General features: G+C 42.9%; 1 protein-coding gene across 1 annotated transcript; it reads right to left on the reverse strand.

The window, feature by feature from the left end:
• Window positions 1–1712: 1712 nt before the first annotated feature.
• cdc34a (cell division cycle 34 homolog (S. cerevisiae) a) lies at window positions 1713–14178 on the reverse strand. Its single transcript, XM_010736808.3, has 5 exons — window positions 13996–14178; window positions 6522–6608; window positions 6310–6407; window positions 4585–4719; window positions 1713–4452 (listed from the first exon to the last, which is right to left on the reverse strand). The coding sequence occupies exons 1-5, from the start codon at window positions 14176–14178 to the stop codon at window positions 4230–4232; spliced, it is 726 nt and encodes a 241-aa protein (XP_010735110.1). The 3' UTR covers window positions 1713–4229.
• Window positions 14179–15352: the final 1174 nt, after the last annotated feature.

Below are 15352 nucleotides of genomic sequence, written 5' to 3' on the forward strand. Positions count from 1 at the left end.
ACATGAATTTAGTAAAGTATTTTTTGTAAAACGTCCACTTATAATGAAAACATGGAAAGCATCAGGAAATCCTTTAAAGTCTCCACCACCCTCTGAATCTGGCAGGGTGTCTACAGTGTACACATCTCATCATGAACTTTCCACACAAACCATTGAACAAAAGCTTATAAGAAAAAGACATTGAGAGTCTTACCTCTCAGAGACAGCCCTGAGTTTCATTCACTCACGTCATTTCAGTGTCTATAAGAGAACACAGAAACAATGTTTGTTTGTTGGTAGTTGGTAGGTTTCTGTTTTTTCCCCTCAGTGATGCTGCCACCAATCAGAGCTCAGAGAACTGAGGGGCGAGTGGAGAGGAAAGATGATAAATAACAGTATTTAAATGGAGAGGGGAGGATCATTCATAGGCTGTGTAATGGACATCAGTCAAATATTGAGTATTGATAACTAACTGTCCCCCAATAGTATGCAGACTATATTTCAGCACCAATACTGGTGATATGATTTGTGTCATCTAGTTGCATTCAGTGTATCATAGCTCAACACCACTCTACAAGACTGAATGTCAGCCATGCAAACAGCTCTCTGATGCTGTAACTAAATAATAACATGTTAATGTTGAGCAGATGTAACTTTCAGCATCTTAGTTTAATGTGTCATGTGCATGCTTACGTTTACTAATTAGTAACAAAGCACAGCTGAGGCTGAGATATTTGTTTTGTTTGTAAATCAAGGGATGAAAAACATGGACCAAAGAGCAAATGTCAGGCACTGACATGTAGAGCAATGTGGAGTTTTAATAATCAGACAATACCTCAGTCTTATCCCCTGATTTGAAGCCGATGATATCATCTTTCATGACGGGCCATGTAACCAATAAAGACATTTTGTTAAAACTCTTGCTCCTCTACAGGAGTGTGAGTTTTGCTCTTTTATAACATTTGAGCATGCTATTTCTTTTAAATGTCAAAAGATAAATGGCACAGAGAGGTTGTTTTCTTTCATGCAAAGCAGGGCTTAAGTAACTAGTTAAGTGGAGAGTGATGGACAGATGTGAAAAAACATCTTGCCGTCTTTACAAGACGAGACTTTACATTTCTAAGAGTGAAGAACCCCAAACGAGGGGAAAAAAAAGTCTATTTATAAAAATCCAGTCCACTTCTAATGGATAAAAACATGGAAAGCATCTGGAAGACTCCACCACCCTCTGAATCTGACACAGTGTCTAGAGCATACACATCTCATCATGAACTTTCCTCACAAACCATTAAACAAAAGCAAAAAAGACACGAGTCTTACCTCTCAGAGATAGCCCTGAGTTTCATTCACTCACGTCAGTTCAGTGTCTATAAGAGAACACAAAAGAGAGAAACTGGTGAGACCTTTACAAACTCTCAAACTTGACCATCTACCTCACTCCAATAATAAAATAAAATAAAATAAAAAATAAAAAATAAATCAGCCGATATCTAATAAAGATCTTTATTTCAGTTTTTAAATAGATTTACAAACCATAAGAAAGAAACCATAAGAAAATATAAACAAGAAAAAAAAACAAAAAAACACATCAAGTGATCGTCAAATATCCACATGTGCATATCAAGGTAGAGATTGTAAACAGTCCTTTGAAGCCAAAAAGTGAGACTCCCCGGGTCAGGTTCACTCTGTTGGAAAAGGATGTTTGTTTGTTTGTTGGTAGTTGTTTTTCTGTTTGTTTGTTTGTTTTCCTGAGGTTCTTGTAGTTTTCTGTTGGTTTTTTCCCCCTCAGTGATGCTGCCACCAATCAGAGCTCAGAGAACTGGGGGACGAGTGGGGAGGAAAGATGATAAAGAAATAACAGTAGTTTGACAAAAATCAAATCCCATTCACCCCAAAACATCAAAACAGAGAGGGGAGGATCATTCCTAGGCTATGAAATGGGCATCTGTCAAATATTGAGTATTGATAACTAATTCAGCATTCAGGGCTTAATAAAGGGCTAGAATAATTACTGTATGGTGTGCTGTGTCAATTTAATATTTGTCTATAATAAGTTTATTCGCTCCTCCATGAACAATCCTGGGTTTTTAAACAATCGGGTTGATATTCGTAGCACTTAATACATATAAGATAGAAAACATCGCAGCTCACACCATAATTTGGAAATAAGAGTACATCAAAACAGTAAAAGAAGCCCCCACCCCCACCCACCCCCACTCCAGAAAAACAGACAACCCTCAGCCCATTCATAACACGACAGTTTCAGATAAAATTGAGAAGAGAACCTTTGTCCCTGGACACAATCCCAACCCTTACATCAGATCTAAAACCACAAACACATCATAACAGCATGCGAGTGAAGAACCACATTCTCCTGTTCATGCTCAAAAAAGGTCAACCCCTAATCCCCATGCCTTTCCCATTTCTGCTCTTCTTCACACATCTCATGAAAAACGGCAAATATTCACACGCACAACGGAAAACATGATTACAGCAATGTTGTGAATTTCATCAGGAAATACTGCTGGATGGTGGTAATGTGACTTGAGTGTGCAGCAGAGCACTCACTGGCAGTGAGGAGAGAAGTAAAAGGCGAGGGGGGAGGTGGTGTCTTGGCAGAACAAAACCCCGTCAGTCTACATAGTCAGGCCATTTTCATTCTTCTGAATCACTCACACTGCTGCCTCGTGTCCTCTGAGGTAACAGTTGTTCATTGATTCAGGTGAGTCAAGATGGCTGCAGCCCAGTCGAGCATTTCAAAAGGGAGTGAAAAGCAAAAAAAAAACAAAAAAAAAACAAAACAAAACACAGCCTCCACTAGGGGGCGATCTCTGATGGAGGCTAGTGTACAATCTCACTCATTTCTTCTGCTCTGGAGACTGCGACTTAGAATAACAACCCACTGACAAACATAAAGCCAGATACAACTACACACGCCCATCTCTAACCAAGGACACAGTCTGTCCAAAGCCCACACAGGTACATAGCTGGCTTGCAACACTCAAGCTGGAGTTCAGTTCGGACTGTTGAAAAGGTTCAGCTTTACTGCCACGTTTAAAGCACTGCATATTAAGTAGGTTCAAGCACTGACTGCATAGGTTTTTATTTCATACAGTACATTGGATTTCAGGAGCAGTAGCAGGCTCAGCTTGCTGTTTCTTAATGCATCCGGGTCACTAGTAGCACATGCTCGTGTGATGAAGGCTGCGTGGCAGTCAAGAGGACGTTTGTGGGATTTCTGATCTACATTCCATTCTTTAGCTCAGCTGTTGGGATCTTACCTTTCTCACTCACACCCTGAACAAATCTGACAGGTGCCGCTATAAATAGGTTGAAACTTGTTCCATCGGGAGGGCTGCTGTTTGCGCGGCACCCCACCTGGGACCTTGTGAGCCTGAATATTTCCCCCCTCTGCTTGTTTGTGTGGCTGGCAGAGGTTTGCTTTGACCTGCTGTGTATATGCACACGTTCTGTCCCACAAGTCATTCAGATCTGTGATATCCGGGAGTGAGGGAAGGCACAAGGGAGTGTCAACGGCTTTTTGAAATGGATAACTTCCCTGTCGGGAGCAGCACAAGCCCTGGGGCTCATAAAGGTCAGAGGTGAAGCGTGGCAGGGCTTCAAACGGCCTGCTAACCCAGAGGTCACACACATACATACATACATACACGGCTCAGAGACGTGACTCAGCTTTTTCAAAACAGACTGTTTGCCAATTTTGTTGTTTTTCTTTGATCTAATCAGACCTGCGATGTTACATTCCACCCCTCTGATGAAATCGAGAAAAGGAGTGACTGTTCCTAAGCCAAATTTTCGACGAGTAACATCAGACAGGATTTGTTCCACGTAAAGCCAGAAGAATAAAAAGGCTTTGGAGTTAAACGCTTTTAAACCAGTTTTTAGTACTATTTATGTCACTTGTTGCTGTGTGTGTGTGTGTGTGTGTATCGTGTGTGTAACCTCTACTCAGACAACAAATACAAAAGAAACAAAACAAAAACAACTCTGTAGCTTTCTTTTCATCAATGCATCAGGCTTCAGTGTGCGCACTGTGACTGCACACGTGACAGAAGGTCGACGGGGCGCCTGTGCTAAGTGAGGATGACGAGGGGGTTGGTGGGGTTCATGATGAAGAAGGGGCAGGGAATTAAAGTTCAGTCCATGACGAGAGAGGGAGGTGGTGTGGGGGCGCGTGGTGAGGGCAAAGACTGGTCAGGGTCGAAGGAGGGCGACATCATGGGAAGGCAAGGTCAGGAGTCCTCGGTGCCCGAGTCGTCCTCGTCATAGCAACAGTCCTCGTTGTCATCCTCATCGTCGTCCTCCAGTTCCTCATCGTCGTAGTAGTCATCGTATAAGAGGTTGGAGCCGTCGTCTGTGGGTGGGACTTGGGTGCGGACGCAGTACTCATCTAACGTGACGGGAACCTTGACGCCGTCCCGTTCTGCGTCAGCTTTGGTAGCCAGGACCTGCTTCCTGTGAAGAAAAAAACAAAACAAACATCAGTCAGATGAGGCCACATAGAGCCTCAGAGCTCGGTACTCTGTGTACCTGCTATGCTGACAGTCCCATGTGTGCGTGAATTGTGTGTGTTTTTTCTCTTGGTACCTGATGATCTCGATGTATTCCCTGTCCTTGCCCTTGCTGTCCCTCCACTTGCGGTACATGACGGATGCGTCCACGTTGGCCGGGGAGAAGGTGTTGGGCTCGTTCAGCAGTGAGATGACACTGAGCAGGATGGTCCTGAGAGAGATATCAACGGGAGTGGAGAGATTAAAATACAGGAAAGCAATACGGGGGAAGGGGGGGCAGGCAGGAACACAGGGGTAGGGAAGGGAAGATGAAGGCAAGACGAGACAAGAGGCATTGAGCGTGCAGGACAAAGAGGCGTACAGAGATGGAAAGAAAGAAGGAAAGAAAGAAAGGACACAAAGACAGAAAAAAAAGGGGGGAGGGGGAAGAGATGAAGGTTAGGGTCAGACATCCAGCCTGCTACACCCCAGAGCATCCATTTGTCTCTGCTGTCATCTGTTGAATTTAGCCCTTAGCTTCAAGAGCTGCTCATTAGAGATACTAATAGACAATGGTGCTATACATTATTTATGCTTTACTTTGACAGAGGTGAATCAACGAGTTCAACTGACTCTAAAATGGTTTTCATACGCGTGATCTACTCTTTCCTTGAGACTAAATGTGGGACTGTTTTTGTTTTCGCTGTTGTCAACATCAGCTCGGGGGCTACACGGCGTTCTTTAATGCAGACTTTCATGGCTGGATGTAACTAAAGCGAGAGCGATAGAGGGGGAATGAGAAAGCAGCAGGGGGTTGTCGAATGAATGAATCTTTGTCATGTTAATATATTAAAAAAGCATATGAATTATACATCATGTTTGGATGTTTACGCAGCAGGAAGTCGGTTGGCGTTTGAGAGACGATCAGAAACTCTCTTACCTCAAACTATGTTCATGAACAGGTGAGCCACTGACCTATTAGTGTGTGTGATTAACAGGTTCATCAGCTCTAACTCTCGCATAAGTGGTTTTAAAAAAACAGCTATAATCAGTATGTTCGTTTCCCGTCAAAAGCTTTGATTTCTCAGGAAATCAGTCACTATACACATTTACAACAAAGGCATTTCAAAACAGCGGACACTATCAGCTACATTAGCACACAATAACAAGTCCGAGAAACCCAAAGGGAAGTGAAGTACGGAAAGTCTCAAGCCTTTGCATGTTGACTGTCATACCGCAATAACAATGCCTTCCCTAGGTTGCCTGGAAGGCAGGAAAAAAATGCATCAGTCTAAATTCTGTGAGGTAGAAAAATCAATCTAAAAATATATATCAAGGTTTGACAAATGGAAACTTACTTTCAGCCTTTTATTACAAACGGACTACAAAGCAGCATAAACGCTTGCATGCTATGTTAAGCCTTTAGCCTGTGTTAGACAAGTGGGGAAATGTGGACAGTAGAAGAAAGGTAGGCATGTGACACCACGTTGCAAAGCTACTGGAAATTACATCACCAAAGACTGTGAACAAACATTTCAATCCCATACTTTGTCAGAGAAAAATACAATAAATTATTTGATTCATCATCAAATAATTTCTTGTATTTTTCTCTGCTCAGCTTTAATTTAATTTATATATTTATTATATATTTTAATTTAATTTAACTTTGTGTATTGATACATTCACTCGCCAAGAAAGTCTGACTGAAGGTTTGCTAAATAAAGATGTTTTCTGTCCGTATTTTAGTGTTTTTGTCCACTGTGTTCCGTAAAATAAAAACAAAACCTCAGACGACTTCTCGGATGAACATTTTGTTGTGTACCTGACGTTCTGCGTGGGGTTCCACCTCTCTGAAGGCAACTCCCCGCTCTGTGGGTCGTCCACTGGTGGGTGCAGGATAGAGATGCATACGTCTCCGTTCTAAAAAGGACACGAGGGAATACACAAACATGTTCAGACCAGCGTTTAGTTATTACTACTTAGTGGGAAGCTATGAAAACTGTTTACTGTGTGTTTTAGACTGCCCGGTGTTACCTCATAAATGTTGGGGTGCCACATTTTGGTGAGGAAGCGGAAAGCAGGCGGCGAGTACGGGTAGTCCACAGGGAACTTGATCCGGGCCTGAGGGCGAGAAAAAAAACAAACACTTATTAACAACGTGAGATGGAAGGCAGTTTTTACTGACTCTTCTACCTTGCCAGTGGACAAGTCGGAACTACTTCCCTCCAAACTTTCGTTTGGGAGAACTGTTTCCACCAAGCTCAAAGAAAAGTCTCAAATGTACAAGGACAGTAAATGGAGACTCCGGCAGCCATAGTTAGGCTGTTGCGTATAATTGTAGTGCACCAGTGGTGTAGTATACTTTAGCTATAACTACTCTGCTGGTGGGCTAGAGGTAACTGAATCCAAAATGCAAGTCTGTAGAATACTGCAGAGGCAGCAAATACACAAACACACAGAGATAGAGACACATACATATACACACACAGGGACAGCTGCTGGGAACAGAGAGGGCTTCATTCTGGATGTTTTTCTACCCACGTTTACAGCAAGTGGCAACTGAATGAAGACCTCAACCATCACGCTGATGAGCTTCAATAGTGATTGAGAGAAAAACCTATAAATAGCAGCTGTGGAGTCATGACAAACCTTACTGAGGTGGCCAAGCATGGAGGAGCAAATGACAGTGTAATGTAATATGATGTGATGGGAGGGAGGGAGGGAGGGAGGCTCGCAGTGCATTCAGCTGCCGAGTGTGTGGAGCTTAGAGAAACACTGGTCGTTGGAAGGGGGTTGGTGGGTATAAAGACATTGTGGGGGTTTGTCCTCTCCAGCTGTCACTGCAACCCAAGACAATCCACTCCTCACACCCGTGTTCTGCTATTATATGTCCTCACACTGAAACCACACCCACGCACAGTATAAATCCCACTATGTGTATCGGACCCCTCCTCTACTCTTGTTCTGTAAGGCCTGCCATGGAAGGGATTGGGGAGGGGGGGGCACAAACTACACTGATTGCATACGCGGACGTCACTCACAGCATGAAACCTTCTGCTGATCCCCCCCCACACCACCCCCCAGTCTCTCTCACACACACACACACACACATTTGCTGATTCGGCATGGTCAGCTGGTCCTCGCCACAGTGAACCGATGAGTGGGATGCGGGGAGGGGTATCGGCTGCATGGGAGCAGGGAGGTGTTGGAGCGGCAGTGGGAGGAGGAGGGGGGGGGTGTAAAGGGGGTTGTGCTCTATATAATACTATTGCTCAGCATTAAGGTCTTATCCTGCTTTGCCTGCAATGTAGCACTTAAACCAGGCTTTACGACTGAAACGCTAAAAGTGTGACCCGTCACCGAATCTGTGGTTAATTCAGGGTCTGTTGTCTTTAAAGTGTGTGTGTCACAGTGTCCTAAACTACCATACAACATCTGTTGTATCTGGCATCTGAAGCGACTCTGTAACAAACAGAAGAAACCATATAAAACCAGGCTGGAGAGGAAACACTGACACAGTCCTGAGAGAATGACGCTTGTCGAAAAAAAAAAAAAACCCAAAAAAAACTAAATCCCAGGGTCTGACTGACCCTGCCAGAAAGCTGGCGGCCCTGGCGGGGTTCAAGCCAACATTGTACACATTACAGGTTGGCAACAGTGCAGCACATTGCAGCCAGCCGGGAGGAGGGGAGGAGAGGGAAGAGGAGGGCCAGGCTGCAACAGTGAGAACTTGGTTTGTCTTCCAAAACAATATAAACATCACGATCATATCTGTGCACTGGCTGAAAATATTGTGTATTTGGGGGAAAACTAACCCTCGTGGTTTACGTTTGTTGATTTACCAAAAAAAAAAAAAAAAAGAAGAAGAAAAAAAACCTGCATGCAAATAATAATCTCTCCAACAGCTTGACTTCTGTAAGCCCCAAGACATTTGGTTCAGGTCAGCAAAAATCGAATTTGGCAAAGAACTGTCTATCCATCACTCTTCTTTTATGATAAAGAAAGACAATCAGTCGTAGAAGAAAACATCCAGCTGCTTTTATCACATATTTGAAAGTAGAAAAATCCTATATCTCACATTGTAGCCCGTTGTCGGGAAACATACGCATCAACATTTCCAATAAAATAGATTCATTCATCACAATCCGGCAGGTCTGAATGCAAGCCACCAGTAAAGCAGGAAGGTGGAGGTATGCATTAAGGATAAGCACACGCATTGATCCCTGTAAGAAGGTGAGAGCATGATTTCACAATACAGCTTACAGACAGGCTTTAAAACCATATTCCTTGCAACACGACGCCGCAAACTGTATGCAAACACAAGCCATGCATGCAAGTCACCATTCATTTGGTGGATTTGGATACTACCAAAATAAAACTGACGGTCATGAAGTTAGTGGAGATGGGAAAGACGGATGTTGCTTGTGGTTTTTAACAGTACCAACTATAGATTTAAAACCATTTGAATTGGATGCAGTGCAATTTGTCTTGAAGGTCTTATCCAGGCACAGGGTGTGTTACAAACTGTGCTGGAGACCAAAAAGCCGTAAAAATCACTGACCAGGAGACGGCAGGTCACTCGGACGGATGGGGTAGAGAAGTAAAACAAGGATGTGGCCTAAACACAGACAGGATGCTCAGTTGGCTCATTTGCCGTGTAGCAGCGAGCAGCTTGTCTCGTGTCTCACCAAGAAAACAGAAGAGGACAAAGACAAGAGAGGACGATGCAGCAGGGTCTCTGAAAGCCGGTATCAGCTTTCTGTTTCCTGGGATCAGTCAAATGTATAAAAAGAAAAAAAAAAGCATTTAAATAGATTTGTATCTGTGTTTTCTGCCTTTACTGTACTGCCCTTTCCCTCCATCTCCACTCCTGGGAAGGATTCTTGCCTTCAGATACAGCCCATCACAAAGTGCTAGCCTCAGTACAGTTGCTGCGACATGCTACCGCTGACTTGCATGTCATGTCTCCTAATTGGATTGAGCACAAAATTAACAGCATCTGCGGACATAAGGTGATTCACTCTGAACAGCTCAGTTGAGCGGTGGACATGAAGCGCAGCCAATTTCTTGTCAAGCACACACAAAACAAACAAAACAGAGAGAGAGAAGGTTTTGAAAGGCTTGTTACTGAAAAAACAGAACTCATGGTCAATTTCCTCTTTCTATGGAGATCTTTGTTGGATTGTGAGCTAAAAAGCTGCCTTAAAGAAGAGAGAACAGGAGCGAACACGCCCACCCTCATGGAAAAGTGACAGGAAGTGGAAGTAAACCAGGTCAATGCAAAGACCCTGAACAGAACAAATCATTCTGTTCTCCCTGTGCACCTCTTTACCTTCTCTACAGACATTATCCTCACACACACACACACACACACACACTGAATGACGAGCAAAAAGGTCCTTGAGTAGAGCAAACTTCATACGCACGCACACAGGTCCCAGAGATTATCACGTTCATACCCCACGGGCCCTGTCTCATTAACTGAGCTAAGGAGGAGGGGGAGGCTGTTGAGGAGAAGGAAAAGGATCAAAAGTTGATTGTTGGGTGATCGAACAGCCTGTACAGCCGTGTTTCAGATGCCACATCGATGGCCCATACAGGAAGGGAAAAAAAAAAAGTGCACATGGTCAGGGCTTCAGGGGACGGTTATAACTATCTACTGGGGCCTCACACTCACCTCTGTTAACAGCAGGCTCTCCTTTCAGAGGGGCACCACTGCAAGGAAGGGGCTGTTTCTATATTCCCTCTTCTTTCCTCTCCCCTGCTCTCATTTCTCTGTGACACAGCCAGAGGGGGGAAACATGACTCCGGCGGCTCAGCCAGACTCGGCCCAGCCAAGCCCTCTGCAGCCGGGTTGGGTCGTCTTGCTTGTACCCTCCCCTCTACTGCTACTGTGAGGCTAACATGGAGCCTGTGCAAATTATTCTGCATTCACCACGAGGAAGGAGGAAGGAAGGGGGGAGTTTAAAAAAAAAAAAAGAGAGAAAAAAAAAAGGCACAAACACAGAGTCAGCTGCTCAACAGAGCTGAGAGTCTGTCGACTGACTGTCAGAAGCTGAAAAAGACAGACACACCCGAGCCAAACCAAAGGGCAAAAACTGTCCTTTTCATGTTTGCTGTGAAGAAATCTTCTGTCAGTGTAAAGCCACTTGAGAAAACCACTTGACTGAGAAACAGAAGACTCAACCTATGCTGTTTCGCAGCATAGGTTGAGTTTCAAGAGCTTGTTCGCATCGTAATTACACGCAAAACAAAAATGACAATTAAAGCTGCCAGGTGCTGACACAGCAGCACTTCAAACATCCATTTCCACAGATCGTCAGAGCGGTGCAGCTGCATCACTACGGGCACGGCGTGGTTTTTGTCGTACATCATTGTGACAAACTTCTCTGTGAAACGCGACCAGATGACCTCACAGTTGTGGATACGGAGCTCTCTACCTCTTTGCCTGCTGTCCAGTGTGCGCGACACAAAACGGAGCAGGAAGAGGTCAAATCTGCCTGATGTGAATCGACAGTCTCTGGTGTCGCAGAAAAAGCTGTGTCATCGTTCTCAAGTGGAGTTTATGGACCTGCACAAGTCCTTGTTTTATTAACCCAACGAGCCGATCGACATGCAGAGCACAGAAGCACAGTAAAGGTTGTTTTATAGATGTAATAGCAATATGATATATTTAAACAATTAAAAAATATTCAGAGTTGAACAATAAGATGAATTATCCAATTTGCATATTTGTTGCCTTGTGTATGAAACTCATACTTGACCTTACATGCATGCTGTACTTAAAGCCATGTAATGTAAAAGCCTATTGGATGAGCCAGTTTTCACTTTTGGCTTGTTGTGAAAGGAGTTCATTGGAAATGACGTTACGTGATTCAACCACATTTTCTTAACTAATCTTCCATCGTGATATTTAAAGGCAGGTATGCTGCGCCACAAAACAACTCATAGATCTTGAGATTGTATTCCTGAAAAGATTGCAAGTAGCTCCTGAGCAAATAAAAACACATGTTATTTGATGAGACACAAACATCTAACAAAACAAAACAAAACAATTCTATCATTGTAGCATGACACTGTGCTTGACTTAGTCATAATAACTGCTGAGTAAGTTGTGATAAGTGGGGTGTAAAAACACTGAAGTCTCACTTCTTGATTTGACCCTTTGGGCGTCAAGAAAATCAGAGGAGAGAGGACGGTGAGTTGTGTGGTCACATTTTAAAGTATCAAAAAAGGTTTTCGCATTTAAGCCTCAGATTAAACCTGTATTTGACTCAGAGTAGACAGATTAAACCTCAGTCATGCACACATCCATACTGAATGTGTACATTAACAACACAGGGACTCACTGTCCAAACACTGCTTTTTAAGCATATACTCTGAGGGTCTGCAGCACAGTTGCTCTGCTTCATACATGTCCCAGGACTACTGCTGGCCCTGCGCCAGTATCAGACACTCAGAGCCTGGAGGGATACTTCACATGACAAAGCAGAAGGCACACAAAAGGACCTAAAGCTTGGAAATGTCTTAGAACCAATGAATGTCAGCATCGGGGCCTTTTGTGAGAGCTGCGGGTCAGTTTTCTATGATAAAAGGCACCGCGTTTACTTATTATGGATCCAAAAGAAATATCTAAAAGTTGTTTGAATGACATTTCAGTATGTCTCAGTCCACTGAGTGCCTGCAGTTGTAATGAAATCGTCATGAGGTGACTCTTTGAGAGCAACACCCATGTGAAATAAACACCTGACTCAGCCAGGTTTCTCGTGACGTCATGACCTGCCCTGTTTCGAGTCAACAGGCAGTCCTGGGGTGTCATAACTGTCTGTCTGGGTAATCGGGTCAGAACAGGGTGGGTTTTTCTTTTTTGGTGGTTGTTGTTGTTAGAATATGGCAAACAGGTTGGATGGAAACCCAAAACAGGACAATGAGTCACAACCATGCGGTGGATTTCACAGCCAGGCTGTGCATTCCTGGCCCGACAAAGGAATCCTCTACAAAGCACCCACACTGATACACTGAACACAGTCTACAGTAGCCTTGCCGGGGCCCTCTGCTTGTGTTCACAAGCTTGAAAAAGACCAGAGGCAAAAGGAATGAACTTCTCAGCAGCACCAAAGCATGGTGGAACATAACTAAAGAGATAGCTTACAAACAAAGTTGTGTTTTCACAGCTGTAATATGGAAACAACTATGGGTAATGTGTGGCTTAGCATTATGAGCCCATTACAAAAGGCTATTATCAAGAGACCATGAACAATTTGAGTATGTTGTTAATGTTGTTTTCTACTAAAAGACACATTTAAATCTATCAGAGCTCTGACCCGTTTTATTGTTTTCTCTCAAACAGACAAAACCATTGTACAAACTTAATAAAAGCTCATTATTTTTGGTTGATGTCCAATAAAATATCTATCTAGGGAAAGTTTGAAGCAGCACTAAGAGCTAAGAGGGGCTTTATTTGCCAGGCAAGTGAAGTGGGTGAACAACAATCCCCTCGAGCGTTTTGCGATATATCTGAAATTGATTTTCACACATGTGTAAAACAAATCAACTGTAAGCTGCCCTGCGATGACAACGCTGCTCTATATTTACAATGTAAGTGTGGGACTAAAAATCTTGCTTTTGTAGATCAGTAGCAGTTAACAGGTCAAGGGGTTTACAGCCATGGTGGCGAGAAAATACATCTCTAAAAAAAAAAGATCTTACAATAAAGCATTAAGTGCTTCTTTTTTTTAAAAACAGATAATTTAGTAGTGAACTCAGTGGAGAGGCTTTTGGCTCAGCCAACCCTCTTTGTCAATATACTCAAAAACAGGAACAACACAAGGGAGGATGTAGGGGTGGGAAATACAGTTAAACAAATTAGGTTTCAAATAAAGATGGCCAAATAAGGGCTGTTTACATTTGAAAAGCGAGGTTACTACGCATTAAAACGTAGGTTCATTTGAGTTGATTTAAATATAGCAAACAAGCCCATTCAAACCAAATCGGTGCTGTCGATTTGTGAAGATCAGCACAAAGGAAATGATTGAATTAGTTAGGGCACACGATGAGTGCGGCTTATCAGAGTAATGTTAAAGCTTGAGGCGGTTGTGCTAAACAAGCTTTTGTTTCATGTTAAAAACACAAAAACTAAAACATGTCAAACATGAGCAGGAGCTGACTGCTACCATAAAATAAAAGGGGGGACGTCAAAGGATGGACTATTTTACTAGTGGAAAAAAATAATAAATAAATAAGCACCAGGAAATAAAAGTTTTGGTTGTGTACGAGCTGGCAACAGTTATATTTAATGGAAATGACTGAGTGGAGTTGGTTTAAAAGTTGAACAAAGACGTGTTTTATCACGGGGAACAGCAGCTACGTTAACGTTATCACCTGCTGTTGTTAGAGACGCTAACTTGGAGGTTAAGGTTAACCGTTGATGAGTAATTTACATAAATGAAGGCTAAACCTACGAGCTAAGGAACAATAGATCGACTGCTAGCTACCATTAGCTACTCACCTTAAAATAACCACCCTCGTAGTGCGTGTTTGGGGGTCCGAATATCGCTACTTCCCAGTTGTACATGTCCGACTCGTCCACCAAAGTTATTTTGAACCCTTCGACCGGCTCATCTTGGAGACTTTTCATCTCCAGCATTAGTGCTTTTTGGGAACTGGCTACATGATGTCCATGCTGAGCCATATTCCAACAACGATTTGATATAAATATATCAGCGACCCACCACAGCTGTGACTGCGAAAAGAAGAAGAAGGACAAAAAGCTAGCTCGGTACAAACAATAGCTATCAGTACAAGAACGAAGCCCCCCTGTTTTCTCTCTCTCGTACGCGGAACGCGTGAACGTTGGTTTCCGTTCGTACGGTTCCAAAAACAGGATCTTTAAAAAAAAAAAAAAAATCGCGACCGGGCTTTATTTAGTCAGAGCTGGTGCGGCTTCCTCTGTTGTTGTGAACAATCCCGGGGAGCCCCAGGTATTAACGACCAATCTAAACCCACTGTCATCAAGCCAGACGCGTTTACATGTGCTATTTCCGGTTACAGATTTCGAAATATTTATATTGTCAAAAATACATTTTTTTGTTGTTGTTTGTTCCGTGTTTAAAAATCGCTACGCTGACGCTTATTTAAATTATATTTTTGTTTATATTTAAAATAAAGAAATAAACAGCACAACAGCACCGAGGCCCGTTCTTATGTTCGTCAGTTGCTTTCGAATGTCCGTTGCTCCTTTAGCTAGCTCTGTATATTAAGCCTTAAATCACGGACACTTAAGCATTAACCTGCCGTAAAATATATATATATATCATAATGCCAGACTCAGTTCGTTAATTTTGACAGCTCAGCAGACACTCGTTGAACGAATATTTCGCGTAACCTTTTAAAAATATACAGTTACGCCGCGAGTGCAGTGTTTTATTTTGAAAATAAACACCGGAAACACATCCCAGGATACTTAGCTTAACAGTGATGCTAATGAAAGCTAGCCCAGCTCTTCTTTCGGGTGTGTTGCTGTCACACGGTGAAGGAGCTCGGCGGAGCTACTTTTGCATTCAGATAAACTAGTTATACACAAAACGGTAAAACCAAAGCATGCAGCTTTGTTAGGGTAACTTTATTCAACTCAGCTGCTCGCTGTCAGTCAGGCAAGAGGTCTCGGTTACTTCTGCTGTCGTGCAAGGCTTTCTGGGAATTGTAGTTCTAGTGGTATTAATCAAACTAATACAAATAAAATGTGATCACACACACACACACACACTAGTCTATCACCCATCTGTTGTCTCCTCACACACACAGAAAATATTAAACATTTTTGGCATATGTTAATGTTTTTTGTTTCACTGGAACACACAAAAAAA

The sequence above is a fragment of the Larimichthys crocea genome, chromosome XVII (assembly GCF_000972845.2).
Source record: "Larimichthys crocea isolate SSNF chromosome XVII, L_crocea_2.0, whole genome shotgun sequence".
Taxonomy (NCBI): Eukaryota; Metazoa; Chordata; class Actinopteri; family Sciaenidae; genus Larimichthys; species Larimichthys crocea.